This window comes from Oncorhynchus masou, chromosome 24, assembly GCF_036934945.1.
Source record: "Oncorhynchus masou masou isolate Uvic2021 chromosome 24, UVic_Omas_1.1, whole genome shotgun sequence".
Classification (NCBI taxonomy): Eukaryota; Metazoa; Chordata; class Actinopteri; order Salmoniformes; family Salmonidae; genus Oncorhynchus; species Oncorhynchus masou.
The window spans coordinates 41,667,248-41,689,287 of NC_088235.1; the positions used below are offsets into that span (position 1 = coordinate 41,667,248).

The 22,040-nt window shown below is 42.4% G+C and overlaps 2 protein-coding genes across 9 annotated transcripts; one reads left to right on the top strand and one right to left on the bottom strand.

Annotated features, from left to right (window-relative positions):
* Window positions 1–647: 647 nt before the first annotated feature.
* LOC135512194 (NFU1 iron-sulfur cluster scaffold homolog, mitochondrial-like) lies at window positions 648–7,200 on the bottom strand. Of its 7 annotated transcripts, none has more exons than XM_064933932.1 (5): window positions 7,120–7,200; window positions 3,883–6,539; window positions 3,416–3,516; window positions 1,069–1,243; window positions 648–930 (listed from the first exon to the last, which is right to left on the bottom strand). In XM_064933932.1, the coding sequence occupies exons 4-5, from the start codon at window positions 1,231–1,233 to the stop codon at window positions 817–819; spliced, it is 279 nt and encodes a 92-aa protein (XP_064790004.1). In that variant the 5' UTR covers window positions 1,234–1,243; window positions 3,416–3,516; window positions 3,883–6,539; window positions 7,120–7,200; the 3' UTR covers window positions 648–816. The 7 variants fall into 7 exon arrangements, with proteins under 7 accessions (XP_064790004.1, XP_064790007.1, XP_064790005.1 ...); XM_064933935.1 differs by having other exon boundaries at window positions 3,883–3,953; window positions 6,443–7,199; XM_064933933.1 differs by having other exon boundaries at window positions 3,883–4,162; window positions 6,443–7,199.
* Window positions 7,201–8,098: 898 nt separating this feature from the next.
* On the top strand, window positions 8,099–20,818 carry LOC135512196 (transmembrane protein 150A-like). 2 transcript variants are annotated; one of them, XM_064933936.1, is made up of 7 exons: window positions 8,101–8,493; window positions 12,667–12,714; window positions 13,092–13,154; window positions 13,484–13,551; window positions 14,546–14,676; window positions 18,558–18,735; window positions 19,140–20,818. In XM_064933936.1, exons 1-7 carry the CDS (start codon window positions 8,429–8,431, stop codon window positions 19,325–19,327), a joined length of 741 nt encoding a protein of 246 aa, XP_064790008.1. In that variant the 5' UTR covers window positions 8,101–8,428; the 3' UTR covers window positions 19,328–20,818. The 2 variants fall into 2 exon arrangements, with proteins under 2 accessions (XP_064790009.1, XP_064790008.1); XM_064933937.1 differs by lacking the exon at window positions 12,667–12,714 and having other exon boundaries at window positions 8,099–8,493.
* The last annotated feature ends 1,222 nt before the right edge of the window (window positions 20,819–22,040 follow it).

Here is a 22,040-nt window from a genome sequence, read left to right on the forward strand (position 1 = left end):
GGTTTGGACACCTGTTCAGAAATTTACATTTACATTTAAGTCATTTAGCAGACGCTCTTATCCAGAGCGACTTACAAATTGGTGAATTCACCTTCTGACATCCAGAACCACCCCACCTCAGACAGAACACGAATGTGCACTGTCAAAGGACACTGATAATGAAGTTGACTTCATAGCTTTTATTGGTAAGGTTATCAATACGACTCAGGTTGTGGAAAGCAGAAATGCCATGTTGAAGGTTCTTGTGGAGACGGCAAAAGAGATATTGGGGGTATGAGATGTTAATGTTGAAATGGTTGTTGACATGCTGAACAATCCTAAGGGTGGAGTGTTTCAGCATGATATGGATCAGGGGAGTTGGGGAGTTTTTTGGGGGGAGGGGAAGGGTGTGATAGAAGTTAAGGTATTTATTTGGATTTATTTTAATGGTAATACTGAATTGGTCAGATCATGATTGATCATATATTCCAGCGCAAGCGATTGTTTGCAGACCGCTATGATATCGGAGAATTCCTTTTAGAGCATGTACTTCCATTTTGTTTTTGCTAGATTCGTGGGAATGACAACTTCCAGTTCTTCAGTGCGGTGAACTACATTTTTTAAATTCAGAAGCAAGGTTAGTCCTACAAAATTACGGCCAATTACTGTGCACTGAAAATATTTATGTAGAATCAATAACAGTAATTTTCTCGCCACACTAATAGACAACAGCGCACAGAACACTTCTAGGTATTTTGAAATTGCAATGATGGATATTATTCTCTCATCATGAACATTGCACTAGGGTAAGCAGTGTCTACCTGGTTTGCATGACATCTATACAACAGACAGTTTATCTATAGGCATGGGGGCCGACAGTTTTATGTCTCCAAACTTGCGTTCCAACTCGGTGAAAACGTTTGCGTTGACATGATCCACTTCATCTTCCACCTAGAGAAACAAAACAAAAAGAACAGCTATAACAGACATAAAAGCTTAATACTGTTCCCCTCCTTTATCCTCATTCTGCCCCTCTATGGGTTTCCCCCTCCTTCTCACTTTCCTCTTCTCCTCCTCTCTGCCTCTCACCTGTTCCACGTCATCCACCTCCGGGATATAGAACTGCAGCATGTTCTGGATGCCTTTCTTCAGGGTGACAGTGGAGCTGGGGCATCCGGTGCACGAGCCAACCGGCTTCAGCTTTACCGTGCTATTCTCAAAGCCCTTAAAGATTATATCACTGCCATCCTCCATCACTGTGGGTCTGTGTGAAACGGGAGGGTATATTTGTTGAGTTTATTTGTCACTGAACAACATAACAAGTAATATTACAATTGTTATTAAAAACTAGGAGGGGGATGAAGAAGAGAGGTTTAAGAGGGGGGAGGGGATGGGAGAATATGTACCAAGCTGTCCTTGAAGATGACATCACTATAGTCTTTATTTCATATCAACATAATTTCTATAATTTGTTTGTGTAACAACTTCAGTCCCCAAACAATCTGCCTGAGGGTGCTCTACAGAGATAGGTGGAATGGGGTGGGATTAAAAGTGCATGCTCTGTAATGATTATGACCGAAAACACTAGATTCACTTCCGGTCACGTTTCAGGCTCCTGGCAGAGGCAACAAGGTTTCTGTTTAAAATGTCCTGGGTAAAGTTCATGATGCGGTTAACCTTAAAGGTCGACAGCGAAATTACGTTGCCACGAGCAGCACCGCAGATATTGAGATGAGCAAGAAGCAAGACTTCGCTCTCACAGACAGTATCACTTCACGCTGTTGACAGCATGACCCACTATGCTGTTTACGTTCTTCATCTATGTTTATAGTTGCTGAATCTACCTTTAACAAGGGCCCCAGGACCAGTGGAAGGAAAATAGCCCGATAACATTAAAGATCCACCACCATATTTTAGGTTAGGTATGTTTTTTTCTATTGCATATGCATCTTTCTTTCAACACCAAATCCACCACTGGTGTCCGTGGCCAAATAGCTCTAATTTCATGTCATCTGACCAAAGCACCAGTTCCAATCCAGTGCCGTTTAACTCCAGGTGTTTACATTGGTTGGATGACATGAAAATAGAGCTCCCTGGCTGCGCACACCAGTTGGGGGTTTTGCATCGAAAGAAAGATGCATATGGTGGTGGATCTCTGATGTTATGGGGTTATTTTCTTCCACTAGTCCTGGGGCCTTTTGTTTTTTTATTTAGTATATAAATATATATATATTTTTATCCCCAATTTCGTGACAACGATCTTGTCTCATCGCTGCAACTCCCCAACGGGCTCGGGAGAGGTTGAGTCATGCGCCCTCAGAAACACGACCCGCCAAACCGCGCTTCTTAACACCAGCCCACTTAACCCGGAAGCCAGCTGCACCATTGTGTTGGAGGAAACACTGAGTGGCGCAGCGGTATAAGGCACTGCATCTCAGTGCGAGATGCGTTACTACAGACCCTGTTTCGATCCCGGGCTGTATCACAACCGTCCGTGATCTGAGTCCCATAGGGCGGCGCACAATTGGCCCAGCATCGTCCGGGTTAGGGGAGGGTTTGGCCGGGGTAACCCGTCATTGTAAATAAGAATTTGTTCTTAACCGACTTGCTTAGTTAAATAAAGGTTAAATAAAAAATAAACTGACGCTGGGCCAATTGTACACTGCCCTATGGGACTCCCGGTCGCAAACTGCGATGCAGTGCCTTAGAACACTGCGCCACTCGGGAAGCCCCTGGGGCCCTTAAGGTCAACGGCATCATGAAGTTTACCCAGTACCAGGACATTTTAGCCAAAAACCTGGTTGCCGCTACCATTAGGCTGAAACTTGTCCTCAAGTGGATCTTCCAGCAAAATAATAACCCCAAGCACATCAAAATCCACAAAAATGTTTAATTGACCACAACATCAACAGTTTGCAATGGCCAGCCTAGTAAAAACCTGTGGTTTGAATTGAAGAGAGCAGTCCATAAGTGCAGATGAATGATATCAAGGATCTTGAAAGATTCTATATGGAGGAATAATCAAAGATCCTTCAATTATTATTGTTTTCTCTTTCTCTGAGTAGTTGTATCAGTACAAAATAATATCCCATTTTTTTGCATACAACATAGACAATATTTTAATTATTTATTTTATACTGTCATTTTTGCTCATCTATATCAACGGTGTCAATCATTTCAGACCCCACTGTACATCATACTAATAGTATATGGGGATTTTACTTGATCCGTGTATCTAGAAGCTCGTTAATCATTGAAACAATTTCATCACCTTCAAAGTGACCTAAGACAGGAACAGCATGTTGAAAGTCTTAAATTCATAATACAAAAAAACAAACATTTTCATTAGATGTATGCAATTTTTCAAGATGACAATAAAGTACAGATTGACCCTCAACACCCATATGAAGAAGAGTTTTGTTCCTGTCATACTCACTGCTCTCATCGTGGGTCACCCCCGTGCTCATGGGGTCTCCACTTAATGATGGCATCCATGGCATGGTGCTTAATGTCTGTCCACTCCACATCGTCATCTGTCTGACAAAGGCAACACAAAACATGCAAAGGCCTGTTAGTAAATGAACATGGCCCCATACCCCACCTTTCTCCCAAATTCTGCACTTGCACACTTTCTTGCATGGATTTAGCAATGGTGAAAACTCACTCTTGCCAATGCTTATACCAATCCTATGTTTTCAAATCAATGACAAGGATTGTGCAAGTGCACAATTTGGGAGAATGTTGAAAATTTGGACATGGCCCATGAATTGAATCAGAAAATGTAAGTTAAATTGTATTTGTGACATGATCCATTCAGTCATGGTCTAATTGCACACCATATCCCAGAGCAAATGGATAGTGTTGGTAAATGAGGGTTTAAACTTTAGTGTATTTATTGGGTACCTTGGTCACTGTGATGAAGTCAGGGCCATAGAACACACCTTTCACTCCTTCCATTTCAAACAAACAGGTTTCTGTGAAAACCAAGGGGGGTCAACAAACAGTGGAGAAGCACATTGCACGTTGCAATAGATTTTTTACTTGAGGCATACACAGAACTGTAACTTAGGTTAATCAGTACAGTAAACCTCTAAGAAATATGTTCCTAGAGCACAAATGATTATCTTCGGTTCGAGTTCTCCTACAGCAGTTCATGTACAAATGTCACTGGTTCTCCCACACTCTGAAAAGCAAACAAGCTGATGTTTAGAGAACAAGTTTATTCACACTGTCTGGTTTTGTCATGGTTACTGCTCATTGTTCATATTTCCAATATGGGAAAGATGCACTGAGTACAACCCAGGGAATAACACATTAAAGCAATTCTACTTGTTTCCAACGTGATCCCCAATGGAATAAACACCATATAGACAAAACCAGAAAACAACAGTAATCCCTACAGTATAAAAACAACCTGGTATTACACAGCATAGAATAAATACATTTCAAATAAGAGATAGTCAACCTATCCTATTCCCATCATTTGTTATCCCAGACTCTCAAAACATTATACATCAATAAATCTATATTGCTATCAATACAACTGTAACCGCAATCATTTGAGCATATAGCTAACTGCCAAAATAAAGGAAACATCAACATAAAGTGTCTTAATATAGGGAGTTAGGCCACCACAGGCCTTGACATAGATTCTACAAGTGTCTGGAACTCTATTGGAGGCATGTGACACCATTCTTCCACGAGAAATTCCCTCATTTGGTGTTTTGTTGATGGTGGTGGTAGAAAACGCTTTCTCAGGCACCGCTCCAGAATCTCCCATAACTGTTCAATTTGGTTGAGATCTGGTGACAGACACACACACACCCTTTAATCCCACTATGCACCATTGAGACCCTTCTTTCAAAGGCACTGAGATCTCTTCTTCTAGCCATGGTAACCAAAATGATGGGCAACTGGGCATTGTTATACATGACCCTAAGCATGATGGGATGTTAATTTCTTAATTAACTCGGGAACCAGGGTGCGATGACACAAAAGCATAAAAAAGGCAAGTACATACCTACGTCTCCTGAGTACAAACCTTTGTCCAATATTTTTTTTCTCCTGAATACAAACCAAGAAAAATTACCTATAAATCTACTTGTGCTCTTGAGAACATCAGTCAGCAGTAGTGAGTGCTCTGAAGTCGAGCCAGACCAGGATGAAGTACCTACAGCTACAGGTGTGGTAGACACTTCCAGTGTTTGCCATGGGAGTCCTGTCACAAATGATTTCGGTCAGGTTGGAGTGAGATTTAAGGAAAAAGTGGATTCCTGCTTTTTGGCCAAACCGTACATTGATTCAGGCACGGTAAAGGACAAGCTGCGAGCGGTTACATCTTTGAAAGTTTAGAGAAGTGGAATTGTTGAGATTTGTTCTGCATCCTCTGCCCAGAGGCAGCGGGCGCAGTGCATCACACATCTCGTGGCTCAACCTGTGTCGTGCTCAAAGGGGTGACTGGTGGGTAACATAGAGGTGGATCAAATGAAAAAGAATATCCCTGGTGTTTGTGACACCCACCTTTTGGTAAGATGTAGACCCAGTGGCAATGCAACTGAGAATACCCTGTCTGTCTTGTTGAACTTTAACAGAGTTTCTACCTGATAAGGTTAGGTTATATTTGCTATTCTGTGAGGGCCTATGTTCCAAACACGCTACGGTGCTTTAGGTGTCAAGGATTCAGACATGTTGCAGCAGTGTGTAGAAAGGATATCCCACAATGCGAGAAATGTGCAGAAGGGCATAGTCAATGGGAGTGTAAAGTTGGGTTACAAAAAGCACTGTGTCAAATGCGGGGGCGCCCATGCAGTTGGAGATCAGAAGTGCCCTGTGAGAGAGAGACTGGTTGAGTGGGGCAGAAAGTTTCCTATGAGGCAGTGAAGAGACTAGAGGACAGCCCAAAGGTGAGAGAATCAACTGGGAGTTCCCCAGTGAGTAGGTCTGAAGAAAGACTCAGAGAGGATGAGTTTTTCAGTAAGGTTGGATATCTTGCAATTATAGCAAAGGTGATCAACTGCACTGCACTGATGGACTGCAAATCACAGAACATAGATGTGGTAGTCGCATCGGCAGAAAGATATTTGGGTGAGAGATTGTGGTGCAGAAGATCTACAAGGAGTTTTGAGAAAAGGGGTTAGATGGTGGTGCAATTTAAGAGTTTCCCCTCCCACTTTTTTGGGGGGGACCAAAATGTGCAATCTGCACTCCTACGTGAGAAAGGCAGAAATATGTAACACAGCGTCTAGTCTGCCACGAAGAACTCCGGAACCACACCTGTGTGGAAGCACCTGCTTTCAATATACTTTGCATCCAAAATGTACGCAAGTGTTTCCTTTATTTTGGCAGTTACCTGTAGTTCCACTTGTAGGCCTACTCTGTATATACTACAGAAAACATGACAACTGTAGCCTTTGGATGTGGTTATTCTAGTTAGTAAATGTGATCAGAAAGGACGGTTTCTCACCTGCGAACTGTGTGGGTACTGTCAGAAGCAGACGTTTTCGGAAGTTCTGGCCAATGTGTATTGTGTGTGGAACTGGTTTCTCGTTATAATTGTAAACCTTTAACAGACAGTTATGTCAGGTCATGTATTTAGATGGTCGGACATTCATTCAACAGAGTGGGTTTATCCTTACAAACCCAATCTGTTGGATGACTGTCCGATGGTCTTGAAACATTAACTTGAGACTGTCAAAAAGCAAAGAAACGACAAAGCAGCTAACGTTAGCTACCTATGGTTGTGCAGTGACACTGACTAAGCTAGGGAATGCCTCAATGACCAGACTGCAGAACAAAACTGAATGTTTTTTAGCTACCAAGCTAACGTCGTTAGCTACGTCACTCAATCAAGTTGCTGATGACGGGTTTAACGTTAGCTACATAATCGAAGAAGACCCAGGCAAACAGAGTTCTTGTTATACTTCTTGGCCCATCGTGATTGTTGGCTGAACTTTATCATTAATACATTTAGGGAAATTTCAGCTGCGCAACATGAGGATGGGATGAGGCTAGGACCTGGTTTGACATCGACGATGTGGCAGTTAGGGTTTAGCTACTGAGCTGAAATCACAGCAAGACTTTCATTAAGTTGGTATACCCAAGTAGAACTCTTAATTTCATAGAAAATGTTTAAACTCAAACCTAAAATGTGTATTTCGTGACCGAATCAACTGTAGAACACTCGATTTTAAGCGGGCCGCCATTATTTTATTTGTTTTGAAAATGAGGACTCCAGACAGCTGGCTTGACATATCCTGTTTAAAATTGATTCCAATTGCTCCACTGTTCATTAATCGTACGTTTACTAAGTAAATATTCATAGTCATTACAATAAATAAACATGAATTCAACCTATATAGCTAGCTAGATACATTTATAGAAAGTACGAATATTGGCATCTGAACAGCCAGCTACTATTGAGATGAATTAACTTTTGGTTCTGCAGACTATGCAATGATAAACATAAATCAGAATTCTTGCATGGAATGTATTGGGATTTTGTTGCTGCTACTAAAGCAAAATATAGGTATTTTATGTAAATGATCACTGAAGTGGGAATATGTGTGATAAGCTTCATAAATAATAATCTCTAAATTTGGTATGCATTTTGTCAAATTTGCCACCATAGTTTCCGGAATTTGCAACAAGATGTTAAACACAGGAATGACAAGACATTGCATTCAATGCAGAACTTCGACAGCCCATTTACTACAAAGCTACAGTTCTCTCTCTCTCTCTCTCTCTCTCTCTCTCTCTCTCTCTCTCTCTCTCTCTCTCTCTCTCTCTCTCTCTCTCTCTCTCTCTCTCTACTTTCACAAGTTGTGTTGGCCAATTATTTCAACTCAATCTCATAATTTACCATAGCATAAAGTTTGATTTCTGGACAACTTTAATAACACATATTTTTAAACTAATCTGAAAGTTATAGTTTAAAGTGCAGTAAAGGAATCTAAGAAACGTATAGTTGGCTAGAGTTCCACACTGCCCCTGGGGAACTAGAGTTTGACCGCTATGCAGTCTACAATGTGTGCTATGTAATTTAAAACAAACAGGGAGATAGCGTCGAGAGGGCCCACCCCATGTTTCCTCACGTCTGTCCTCTGACAGGACAAGGTGGTACTCCCTTCCAAAAGGAGTGGCAATATTGGTTAGAACTTTAGTTTCCTCTGCTGCTCTCAAATGGCAGGAATGTTGCCTGGGTGGTGGAAGGTACACAGACAAACTGGTACTACGTCAATCTGCTGGATATACTTGAATGATCTAGTTTGGTAACAGGACATACTTATTGGGATTCTACAGTTACGATGAGGCGTCAGGTTTATGGGTGACTGACTCTGCTGTGGGGGAATCTAGAGACAGAAATCTTCAAAGTGCCAGAAAGGCAGACCGTGTCTGGACCCAGGTCGTCACTACTGTACTTCTGCTGCTGCTCTCACTAAACTACCAAGACATGGTCCTCTGGAGTCTACTCCCCATCTCCCTCTCCTTGGTGTCTCTCATTGGCACATGGGTGACGTAAGTTATATTTATATTTTCTTCTAATGTTTTATAAGATAATAATAACATGTTCTTGAGTTTATTGACTTAGATTTCTCTTCAGCCTGGTCTCACAGACTAGATGTAATTTAGTAAACGTGAATCCGGGACACTCAAATTAGTATTTTATGTTACACTGAGTGTACAAAACATGAACTTTTTCCATGACATAGACTTACCAGGTGAATTCAGGTGAGAGCTATGATCTTTTATTGATGTCACTTGTTAAATCCACTTCAATCAGTGTAGATGAAGGGGAGGAAACAGGTGACATGAACTGTATATCAAATCAAGTCAAACTTTATTTGTTACATGTGCCGAATACAACAAGTGCAGACTTTAGCCCTTAACCAACAGTACAGTTCAAGAAGAGTTAAGAAAATATTTACCAAGTAGACTAAAATAAAAAGTAATAAGAAAAAAGTAACACAATAAGAAAAACAATAATGAGGCTATATACAAGGGGCACCGGTGTTGAGTCAGTGTGTGGGGTACAGGTTAGTTGAGGTAATCTGTACATGTAGGTGGGGGTGAAGTAACTATGCATAGGTAACAAACAAACAGCGAGTAGCAGCAGTGTACAAAAGGGAGGGGGAGGGTCAATGTAAATTGTCTGCTGGCGATGTTATTAATTGTTCAGCAGTCTTATGGCTTGGGGGTAGAAGGTCTTGAGGAGCCTCTTGGTCCTAGACTTGGTGCTCTGGCACCGCTTGCCATCCAGAGGCAGAGAAAACAGTCTATAACTTGGGTGACTGGAGTCTCTGACAATTTCATGGGCTTTTCTCTGACACCACCTATTATATAGGTCCTTGATGGCAGGAAGCTTGGCCCCAGTGATGTACTGGGCCGTTTGCACTACCCTCTGTAGTGCCTTACGGTCAGATGCCGAGCAGTTGCCATACCAGGCGGTGATGCAAGCAGTCAGGATGCTCTCGATGGTGCAGCTGTAGAACCTTTTTGAGGATCTGGGGACCCATGCCAAATCTTTTCAGTTTCCTGAGGGGGAAAAGGTTTTGTTGTGCCCTCTTCATGACCGTCTTGGTATGTTTGGACCATGATAGTTTGTTGGTGATGTGGACACCAAGGAACTTGAAACTCTCGACCCGCTCCACTACAGCCCCGTCGATGTTAATGGGGGCCTGTTCGGCCCGCCTTTTCCTGTAGTCCACAATCATCTCCCATGTCTTGCTCACATTGACTGAGAGGTTTTTGTCCTGGCACCATGCAGTCGTGGGTGAACAGGGAGTACAGGAGGGGACTAAGTACACATCCCCGAGGGGCCCCAGTGTTAAGGATCAGCGTGGCAGATGTGTTGATACCTACCCTCACCAGCTGGGGGCGGCCCATCAGGAAGTCCAGGATCCAGTTGCAGAGGGAGGTGTTTAGTCCCAGGATCCTTAGCTTAGTGATGAGCTTTGAGGATACTATGGTGTTGAGTGCTGAGCTGTAGTCAATGAATAGCATTCTCGCATAGGTGTTCCTTTTGCCCAGTTGGGAAAGGGCAGTGTGGAGTGCAATAGAGATTGCATCATCTGTGGATCTGTTTGGGCGGTATGCAAATTGGAGTGGGTCTAGGGTTTCTGAGATAATGGTGTTGTTGTGAGCCATTACCAGCCTTTCAAAGCACCTCATGGCTACAGACATGAGTGCTATGGGTCTGTAGTCATTAATGCAGGTTGCCTTAGTGTTCTTGGGCACAGGGACATGTTGAAAATGTCATCGGCTACGTAGAGCGTGATCACACATTTGTCCGGAACAGCTGATGCTCTCAGGCATGCCTCATTGTCGCTTGCCCCGAAGCGAGCATAGAAGTGATTTAGCTCGTCTGGTAGGCTCGTGTCATTGGCCAGCTCACGGCTGTGCTTCCCTTTGTAGTCTGTAATAGTTTGCAAGCCCTGCCATATAAGACGAGAGTCGGAGCCGGTGTAGTACGATTCAATCTTAGCCCTGTTTTGACGCTTTGCCTGTTTGATGGTTCGTCGGAGGGCATAGCAGGATTTCTTATAAGCTTCCGGGTTAGAGTCACACACCTTGAAAGCGGCAGCTCTACCCTTTACCTCAGTGCGAATGTTGCCTGTAATCCATGGCTTCTGGTTGGGGTATGCATGTACAGTTACTGTGGGGACTACGTCATCGATGCACTTATTGATGAAGCCAGTGACTGATGTGGTGTACTCCTACGCCATCGGAAGAATCCCAGAACATATTCCAGTCTGTGATAGCAAAACAGTCCTGTTGTTTAGCATCTGCTTCATCTGACCGAGTCACTGGTGCTTCCTGCTTTAATTTTTGCTTGGAATCAGGAGGATAGAATTATGGTCAGATTTGCTAAATGGAGGGCGAGGGAGAGCTTTGTACGTGTGTGTGTGGAGTAAAGGTGGTTTAGAGTTTTTTTCCCACTGGTTGCACATTTAACATGCTGATAGAAATTGGGTAAAACTGATTTAAGGGTCCCTGCATTAAAGACCCCAGCCACTAGGAGCGCCGCCTCTGGATCAGTTGTGGCAGCTTTGCGTGATGTATTGTTGTCTTTACCGTCTTGCCCTTTGTGGTGTTGTCTGTGCCCAATAATGTTTGTAACCTGTTTTGTACTGCTACCATGTTGTACTGCTACCATGTTGTGCTGCTGCCATGTTGTGCCCATCCCCCGTCCCCGCAGGAGGCCTTTTGGTTGGCCATCATTGTAAATTAGCATTAGTTCTTAACTGACTTGCCTAGTTAAATAAAGGTTAAATAAATAAAATGTTGCTTAGTGGCTAGGGCTGACCTTGAACAAAACTTTCCAGAAAGAAAGTCCCATGCTGATACTAAATATTTTTATTTGGTTGAGTTATCGTTTAAAATACCTGTAGAGCCAGAGCCACCACCCCGCCTCACAACGTGCAAAATATAAACCAATTGTTTCACTGATTCATACATTGTGAGACATTTTATTTAACCTTCATACTAATAATATTCTAATGACCTCCAACTGTGTACTCTTGCTTAGTCACACTCATCAGTTCCTGGTTACCCATTGTACCTCTCAAGATTATCAGTGTTTTATTATGCGAGCGTACTGTATATCATATTGTAAGTTGAGGGTGTGAGTACAAGTGGATGGATGACTTTTCTGTAGGAGCAAAGCCTAGATGGAGACGGATAACTATTTAGCAGCTTTAAAGGTCAAACCACATTGAACACCATCAGCAACCACACTAGAACTGACTGTCACTTTCTGTTTCAATAAAGCATATAAAGCATACAATTAATGCATTGGCCAATAAGAAAACAGGTAATTAGTTACTAGGTAAAGAATTAGGTAAACAGTTATTTCCTAAAAGACCGATTCACCACATGTACTGTAAGCAATGTGTATAAAGGCCAAAGGGAACAGGTTATTTAAGTTTGACAAAATATAAATGCTCATAAAAATAAAAACATATGTTTTATTTCACCTTTATTTAACCAGGTAGGCTAGTTGAAGTTCTCATTTACAACTGCGACCTGGCCAAGATAAAGCATAGCAGTGTGAACAGACAACAACACAGTTACACATGGAGTAAACAATTAACAAGTCAATAACACAGTAGAAAAAAAAGAGTCTATATACATTGTGTGCAAAAGGCATGAGGAGGTAGGCGAAAAAATACAATTTTGCAGATTAACACTGGAGTGATAAATGATCAGATGGTCATGTGCAGGTAGAGATACTGGTGTGCAAAATAGCAGAAAAGTAAATAAATATAAACAATATGGGGATGAGGTAGGTAAATTGGGTGGGCTATTTATCGATAGACTATGTACAGCTGCAGCGATCGGTTAGCTGCTCAGAAGCAGATGTTTGAAGATGGTGAGGGAAATAAGTCTCCAACTTCAGTGATTTTTGCAATTCGTTCCAGTCACAGGCAGCAGAGAACTGGAAGGAAAGGCGCCCAAATGAGGTGTTGGCTTTAGGGATGATCAGTGAGATGCACGTGCTACGGGTGGGTGTTGCCATCGTGACCAGTGAACTGAGATAAGGCGGAGCTTTATGAGCTTTAAATAATTATGCTCATAAAATAATTATTACAATATTAGTACAATATTATACATTGAAAAAACATACGCCCTAACATAGATAATTAGGCACTTCAATCATATCAAATGGGTATGTTTGTGTTGTTGTTTCAGGTATGGCCTGGCTTACAGCTATGACCATGTGTGTTCCCTCAACAACTGGTACGTTGTTCTCTGTCTGTGAGAATTCCTACAGACCATTGTGAATGGTTATCTCAGCCAATTCTATGTCAATGAAATACATTGCTTTAATGTAACACAAGCATATTTATAAAGCAGTATTGTTCAACACAAGTCCTGGAGATTGACAGGGTGTCCAGTCTCTTCGTTTTATCCCTGCACCAACACACCTGATTAAATTAATCCACTAATCATCAACTTGCTTAGTTGAATCGGGTGTGTTGCTGCTATTGGGTTGGAACAACCGCCTGCACACCCTGTAGCCCTCCAAGACCAAGGGTGAAAACCACTGCATACTGTATACACACTATACATAAAAGGAAGGTCTGCAACCATGATTATTTCCCCTTTGTCTTCAGGGCCCCCGGGAACCCCTGCGGAAACAATACAACTATGGCATGTTGTCAAGTTCCCACCATAAGGTAACCATAGACCACTATACCAAGGCTGGGGTCAACTAACAGAATTTAATCTCAGTGAAGAAAGTGAAGAAAATCATTGAAATTACAGTAAAAAATTAATACAAATACTTACTGAACATACATTTTTTGAAACAGACTTTCATTTTTAAGTTGATCAATTTAAATTGAATTTAACATTGAATTAGAATTTGAACTTTAACTCTGTTCCATTCACATCAGAACACTTAGTCAGCTTTTTAACAGACATTCCTAGAATGTTTTCTGTCACTGGGGAATTGGAGTATTGTTTGACATAATTGTTTCTTACACATGCTTTGGCCTTGTTGCAGCACGAGTGGAACAAGCTCACCAGAAAACTCTTTGTTCACAGCCACCATCAATGCTGCTTCATTTCTGTGTAAGATTACCTCTGTGACTGTGCAGATTACCCACTCTATACATACACGAGTCAACCTGGATCTCTATGCACTATGCAGATGTCTATACTGACACAAAGATGAGAGTGCGCGAGTATGTGCTCATAATGTTGTAATGTAATGGGAGAATCATGAGGCGTCATACGGGTTAGGGTTGGGTTTGGCCAGCCAGGAAGTCCTTCTCCAATCGCGCTCTAGCAACTCCCGTGGCGGGCTGGGCGAATGCGCGCTGACACGGTCGCCAAGAGTACGATGTTTTCTCCGACACATTGATGTGGCTGGCTACCGGGTTAAATGGGCAGTGTGTCAAGAAGCAGTGTGGCTTGGCGGGTTTGTGTGTCAGGGACACACGGCTCTCGACCATCGCCTCTCCCGAGTCCGTACGGGAGTTGCAGCAATGGGACAAGACTGTAACTACCAATTGGATACCACAAAATTGAGGAGAAAAAGTGGTGAACGTACCAAAAAATGACAATAAATATAAAAGGGTTTGGTGTGTCATATTTAGGGCCCTGTGTTTTGGATAATCATGTCACATGACCTGGATTTTAACCTTTTAAATAAAGCTTTTTCATCAAACTGTCCCATTTTCTTTTTTATATCAGATGGTCCAGCACCATCCTCAGACAATTGTTTATATTTTTTGTTGAATTCTTGTTTCTGGAAAGGCTTAAAATGAAGGTTCAAATCCAGGTCATATGACATGATTAACCAAAGCACAGGGCCCTCGTCATATTTCATATCTAATGTGTTGCTTGTCCTGCTAGAGAATTTTTTTTTCCAGAAAGAAAAGTTATTACGAGTTGATTGTCATTGTTGTGTTATTGAATAATAATCATATAATCACATCGTTTTAGATCAGATTGAATGTTGCACCGATTGTATAAACATGTAATAAACATCTTATGAACATTTGGTCAAATATACTGTTATAGATGCATTATAATATCAATATTTTTACTCTCTCCTCCTTAGTTATGGTGTTCTGTATCTTCCACCATGCTCACATCTTGGAGAGGAACAGTGTCCACTCCATGCTCAGTAGAATCGCCCTGGTGTTTGGTGGAGTGGCAGCCGTCGGGGCCTTCGTGGCTGGGAACTGCAATGTTAGTACTTCATGTATTACAAACAGTAAATATAATATATGCCATTTAGTAGACACTTTTATCCAAAGTAACTTACAGGCGACTTAGGCCTCTGCGGCTGGCTACACTGTACATAACGACGCAGAGAAGAAAAATAATAATAATGGAGCTATATACAGGGAGGACCAAAACCAGTTCAAGTTGCAGGGGTACGAGGTATTTGAAGTAGATATGTACAGTTATCATCTATCCTAAGTGACTAATTATCAGGATAGATGATAATAATAAGAATAAAATAAAGAACAGAGTACAGCAGCACATGATGAGTGCAAAAGTGTGTGTGTGTGTTTGGTGTCGGTATGTGTGTGTGTTTGTCAGTGGAGGCTGGTGGGAGGAGCTATAGGAGGATGGGCTCATTGTAGTGGTTGGAATGAGTATGTGAGTGAGTGTGTATGTGAATGTGTGGGGGTTTTATGTGAGAGTGGTAGTGTGTGTGTGTGTATATGTACACCACCCTGTTCACAAAAATGGTTTGCTCCTACAGACAGTGAGTCACGTATAAAGCAGGCAGACAAACATTGAGGCATTCAGTTACAGTTCGATTGAATGTTGGAATGGGCAAAACGAGTGACCTAAGCGACATTCAGCATGGTATGATCGTCGATGCCAGGCTCGCCAATTCCAGTATCTCAGAAACGGCTGGCCTTCTGGGCTTTTCAGGCACGACAGTGTCTAGGGTTTACAGAGAACTGTGGGACAAATGAAAAACATCCAGTCGCCGGCAGTCCTGTGGGCGAAAGGAGCTTGTTGATAAGAGGTCGAAAGAGAATGGCAAGAATCGTTCAAGCTAACAGGCGGGTCATAACCAGGCAAATAACGGCGCAATACAACTGGTGTGCAGAACGGCATCTCGGAATGCACAACTCATCGGTCCTTGTCACGGATGGGCTATTGCAGCAGACGACCACACCAGATTCAACTCCTATCAGCTGTCAACACCCCAATTGTGTTTGTACATTTCCTCAGACAATTGAGCAAGTGTGAAGAGACCACAGAAGAAGCTCCAGTGGGTACACCAACACTGGACAATTGTGGAAAAACATTGCCTGGTCCGACGAATCCCAGTTCAGGTTGCGTCATGCTGATGGCAGAGTCAGGATTTGGGGAAAGCAGCATGAGTCTGTGGACCCATCTTGCCTGGTGTCAACGGTATAGACTGGTGGCCGTTGTGTAATGATGTGGGGAATGTTGTTCTGGCACCCGTTAGGGCTCTTGATACCAATAGAGCAACGTTTCCATGCCCCGAAGAATTCAGGCTGTCCTGGGGGCAAAGGGGGTCCGACCCGGTACTAAATGGATGCACCTAATAAACTGGACACTGAGTGTATAGTCTTGTGAGTGTGCATAGAGTCAGTGCAAGATAGGGTCAGTGCAGATCATCCGGGTAACCACTTAATTAACTGTTAACTGGCTTGTGGGTAGAAGCTGTCTTGGAGCCTATTGTTCCGAGAGCCGTTGCTCCGGTACCATTTGCCGGACGGTAGCAGAGTGAACAGTCTATGGCCTGGGTGGTTGGAGTCTTTGGCAATTTTTCGGGCTTTCCTCTGACACCGCCTGACAGTATAGAGGTTGTGGATGGCAGGGAGTTCGGCCCCAGTGATGTACTGGGCTGTCGGCACCAGTGCCACCCTCTATAGCACTTTGCGGTCGAGGGAGGTGCATTTGCCATACCAAGTGGTGATGCAGCCAGTTCCCATGGTCAGACGTTGCATGCATCAACCAATGGTTGTGTGCCATGTCATCGACTGTGTCATCGTCTGACAGATTGAGGGGATTCGATTAATCTGGCTCGGGCACCCGGGTAGGCGTGTTTTGCACCATTCGTTTTGGAACCGGGCTAACTCCCGGGTGTGAGCCAGGTGCCACATTCAAAGCCCGAGGCGAAGTTGGCTCAAAACAAAAGTGATGTAATAATGAGTAGGATTCTGTGTTTTCACATGCAAAATTGAAAAAACGCTTAATCTGCCCAAATTCAAACATACATCTCCTATTTTCCATAAAATATACAGTATGTTTCTGGACAATACACCATGCTGCCTGGCTGACAACATGACAGAGTGGCATAGATTACTGAGAAGGGAGCTCCTCCCTCACCGCTTTTGCAGGCCATAGACTGGTGTGTGCCCTGCGGCTCAGCATAATCCAATCCGCCCATTGCTAGAATTTATGATGTGGTTAGCTGATACTTAAGATAACTATCCAGGCATTGTAAGATCTGGCATGCATCAGCAACACCTGGGCAGAGGAACACACCAAAAGTCTGTATAGGCCAAAAAATGGGAGATGTCGTGACCTGTGCCCTTAAGGTCGTACTGCCTTAGTTAGCGACCGGGAATCATACATACACCTATTAAGTTGAACGGTACAACCTTTCCGTTTGTCTCTAGAGCTGCCACAAAGACACATTCAGAACAGAGAGGAAAAGGCAAAGCGAGAGGGTTTACTCCGCCCAAAATCTGTCCACGTTAAGCAGATCAGTAATTATACTAAACAAAAATATAAACGTAACATGCAATAATGTATTTTACTGAGTTACAGTTCATATAAGGAAATCAGTCCATTTAAATAAATTCATTAGGCCCTAATCTATGGATTTCACATGACTGGGCAAGGGCGCAGCCATGGGTGGGCCAGGGAGGGCATAGACCCACCCACCTGGGAGCCAGGCCCAGCCGATCAGAATGAGTTTTTCTCCACAAAGGGCTTTATTACAGAGAGAAATATGCCCCAGCATCCAGAAGGTGAAGATGCCGGATGTGGAGGTTCTGGGCTGACATGGTTACACATAATCTGCGGTTGTGAGGCCAGTTGGACGTACTGACAAATTCTTTAAAATGACGTTGGAGTGGCTTATGATAGAAAAATGAACATTCAATTCTCGGGCAACAGCTCTGGTGGACATTCCTGCAGTCAGCATGCCAATTACATGCGTCCTCAAAACTTGAGACTTCTGTGGTAATTGTCTTGTGTGACAAAACTGCACATTTTAGAGTGGCCTTTTATTGCCCCCCCCCCCCCCCCCCCAGCAGAAGGTGCACCTGTGTAATGATCATGCAGTTTAATCAGCTTCTTGATATGCCACACCTGTCAAGTGGATTGATTATTTTGGCAAAGAAGAAATGCTCACGAACAGGGATGTAAAGACATTTGTGGTCCAAATTTGAAAGAAATAAGCTTTTTGTGCATATGGAACATTTCTGGGATCTTTTATTTCAGCTCATAAAACATTGGACCAACGCTTTACATGTTACGTTTATATTTTTGTTCAGTATATTAAGCAAGTAAGGAATTTTTGTATAGGGGCAATGAGTGTCAAATTTAGTCAAGATAAAAATGTGTTGCTATTTTCATACGTGAGGCTTATTTGATCTAATACAAGTTTCATTATGCTTAGGTTGTTACTAGTGTACTGATATAAGTGTGATGCACGTGACATCCTAGCAACTTTGAGAAAAAACACTTATCGGAGTTGTCCCTGTTGAAATTCAGGACGGTCTATGATATTCATGAGGCTAGCATAGCATCTCACTTTCCATTGAATATAGGCGGTTGACATCAACACCTCTCACCAAATATTACAAAAAGTATTAAAATAACGAGATGTATCCACCAATCCAAAGAGAGGAAGAGGCAGGAGCTTGACAGCAGAGGTTCCTAGAATGTTCTCTGTAACACAAACATATCCATCATTGAGGAATTGGAGTCTTGTGTTGCATAATGGTTTCTTAGAAGTGCTTTGGCTTTGTCATTTGCAGCTAGAATAGTTAAAAGGAACCTTGTCTTAGGCCTCTCCTCTATCCAAGGTACCTAATACTAACTGTAACCTGTCCTCTCTCCTCCAGCCTGAGTACCTAACACTGGCCCATTACCTGGGGGCTGCGGTAAGCTTCCTGTGTATCTGTTTCTACAGCCTGCTCCTCACGGTGCTCACAGGGAAGTGTGTTCTGACCCGGATGGAGTGGTTCCTCTACCCAGCACGGGTCATGTCTACTGCGGTCCAAATCATTGTCACTATTGGCTGTATCCTTTCACTTGCTCTGATGAACACTATAAGCCTTACCCCTGAACCCTGACCGTATAACCCCTGAACCTATTAAATTATGCTCGGTGTGCATACACTCGGGAGAATTATAGAGACGACACAATGCAAGAGTAAATATGTAAGAATAGGAGTGTCCTCTTCCATACGTCTTCAACTTTGCAAATGCTCACAGGCCCAGAAAGGCACAGGACGTTCTAGGTAGTAGTGGTATTTGATAACAACAAGATACCGTCCAGAACATTGACAGTGAGGTTGCCTATCTGTGTGTTTTGTCTGTTTACTGATGAGTAATGTTTGAACATCTTTGACGTTCCTTTGAACATATGCATAGGGTTACTATTAACAACTACAGTTCTCCCTCCTTGACCTCTGACCACAACAGATGCAATCTTGTTTGTACAGGAGGAATACATGTACAAGCACTCAGCGGCCGTGTTTGAGTGGATACTGAGCGTCAACCTGGAGCTGTTTGAGCTCAGCTTCGCTGTTGAATTCTGTTTCTTCTCCTCCTCCATGTTGTGTACACTGCTGGGGAAGAAAGATGAGGAGAAGCCTATCCTTCTGGCCTGAGAAGATGAGATGCTACTGGGCTGGGGGACCTACTGTAAGAGACACTTGGGTCATGTGATGCATGAAATGGAAGAAAACGTTCCAAAATGGAGAGACCAGCTGGACTTGTCCATTTAAGTGTCAGTTAAAAAAAAATGTCACATTGTGCCCTAATGAAATAACCCAGTAGTGTACAAACTTTTCTATGTTGTGACTGATCTAAAGCTTGTGGAATTGGACCAACCAAGTAAAGGGAACAATTGTTTGTAACTGGTTCTGGCTGCGACCAAAAAATGAATCAGCTGAATCGTCCACGACCCACCGTTTGGGGAAACACTGACCTAGTGGCATCAAAGATGGGGATCAAACATAACCTTTGATCTCATTCTCAGACTAAGTCTTATTATTGAGGATGGTTTTTAATTTTTTTAATCAGGACTGAAATCATTTTTCTTATGCAAGCCCCAGATGAGTTATTCGGGTCACAACAAATCTAAGTATTTCTGAAAGCTTTGGAAAAGTAAAACTGTCCATCCTACAACTTTCATAGCCACTGATGGACCAATACCAGGACACCTTAGCATTTGAGTAGTAGTCACTGTAAGTACTAAAATCATTATTTCTATTCTCATGTTCTGAATTGATCAAGGTGAAATTTCCTATTTTATGGGCCATGGAGAATTGTGAATGATGTTATTCTTTCAATGTTTTGTCTATATGTCTAAAACGTCAAGTCTTCGGGGCATTACTATGCCAGGCAACAACAGAAAAAAGTTGTATAAAAAATGTAACTGTCTGCAAAGTGAAGTATTGAGGTGTACTGTTGTGATGGAATCTGAGGCCAGTAATCTCTCGACAGCTTTAACATTCAAATGATGATCAAGTCATTTGGTTATTGGTGTGGAGATTAGAAGCCAGTGATGATTCTAAACCTTTGTGATAGAACAGGTGATGTAATGTGAAGGAGGCAGGAAATTCAGGCAGGTGTCTGTCTTTTGTGATAGATCATTCTGGTAAGCTTTTTGATGGCAGAACAGCTGGTTGTACAAGTTTTACTGCATACATTGCAGATGAGAGAAGAACCAGAACAAAAGCAATCCTTCATCCAGAAACAATCTAACTGAAAATGTTATGAACAGAACAAATTTCTTAGCAAGGCATAATACTTTGTATTTGTTCCTTTCTTCTTATGTATCGGTCTCATTTTCTACTGCTTTTCTACAGTGTTCCTATTCAGGCATTTGTGCAATGATGATTCAGACTTGTTTACAACAACAGTATATCATGGACTATATAGTTACATCTTAACAAAGTGGTACATAAATAAATAAATATATAACGAAATAGTGACAAACTGATGTTTACCAAGGGTAGAAATAAATAAAAGCATTTAGCCTAATTCAGTATGAAAATATCAACTTGGAAGGTTTCCTTAAAAGGCTCTTAATTTTTGGAGGCATTTCTTTTGCCAAACGTAATTGAGTAATAAAACGTGTGTAAGATCAAATGTAATCATTGTTGTATTTATGATTCCTCTGCAGAACTGTCCCATGATCCATCACACACTTTATGACAAGATCTAGTCGTCACATCCCTTAAGCTGTCATATCAGTGACGTGAAAACTTCTTTGACAAGTTCAACCGCATGGTTTCCGCATCAACACACCTCACTCCAGGATCTGTCGTGTTTATGTAATGCTCCAAAGGGGACAGTGTGTAGGCAGTTCGTTGCGTGTGTGTGTGTGTGTGTGAGAATGTAGGCAGGAGTCAGTGAAAAACATGTAATGTCAACATATCTAAGGGGAGTCTGACTTAGCTATTCCCGGGGTATACTGTACAGAGTTGGGGTCAACCCTGATACTGTATATGAGTTGTGTCCACAAAAGCATCCCCCTTGCCTCACTCATATGTGGGAAGATGTGGAAACAAGTAGTGCTGACTCTTTACGCTTGCTCTATTGTCTGAGGAAATGTACAAACACAATGAATGTCAAAAACGTGCATACCTCTGGAACACAAGTATTAAGTGTTCTTAGAACACAGGCATGACTCATATCAGTGGTGTTCGGTACAGTAGGTGTTGTCCCATCGTTATATAATTACTATGGCATTGTGGGGTGTTAACAGTTATTGGCTCCCAGGTGGTATTTGCGTGGGGATAGGTGTGTACTGTAGGTGCACAGGTATCTCTGGTGGAGTTTGAACCGGAGATGTTTGGGAAACCTAGTCATTGTGTTGTTGACTCTCAATGTGGACTGATAGCTGTCTGAATTTTAGGGTCTTGGATGAATGAATGTCTGTTGGGTGTGTGCACTGGCTGAGGAATGTACAAAACAAGAAGTACTTGAAATTAATTAGCCTACTTTATGTACAAAGGGTGCATGGATTATAAAAATATATATAAATAGGTTTTTATTGTCACTTCCCCCAGATAGGTGCAGTGAAATGTGTTGTTCTACAGAGTCAGCCATAGTAGTACGGGTCCATTGGGGCAAATTAGGGTTAAGTGCCTTGCTCAAGGGCACATTGGCCGATTATTCACCTTATTGGATCAGGTATTCGAACCAGCGACGAACACTCCAACCGCTAGGTAAGCAATATGGCAAGGTGAAGCTACTATATCCAATCCTTTGAGATCTACATACATTGTAGGGAACGATCTGGATTTCAACATAGAGCAAAAGTAGATACTGGGTGCATTTCAGATACAGATTCTGAGCATTTTATTGGGAGAT

Coding starts and splice junctions, on each gene's coding strand:
- LOC135512196 (XM_064933936.1), top strand. CDS start 8,429: ATGGTCCTCTGGAGTCTACTCCCCATCTCCCTCTCCTTGGTGTCTCTC. Junction 8,494..12,666: donor CTCATTGGCACATGGGTGAC/GTAAGTTATATT, acceptor TTGTTGTTTCAG/GTATGGCCTGGCTTACAGCT. Junction 18,736..19,139: donor AATCATTGTCACTATTGGCT/GTATCCTTTCAC, acceptor TGACCACAACAG/ATGCAATCTTGTTTGTACAG.
- LOC135512194 (XM_064933932.1), bottom strand. CDS start 1,233: ATGGAGGATGGCAGTGATATAATCTTTAAGGGCTTTGAGAATAGCACG. Junction 931..1,068: donor AGGTGGATGACGTGGAACAG/GTGAGAGGCAGA, acceptor TTGTTTCTCTAG/GTGGAAGATGAAGTGGATCA.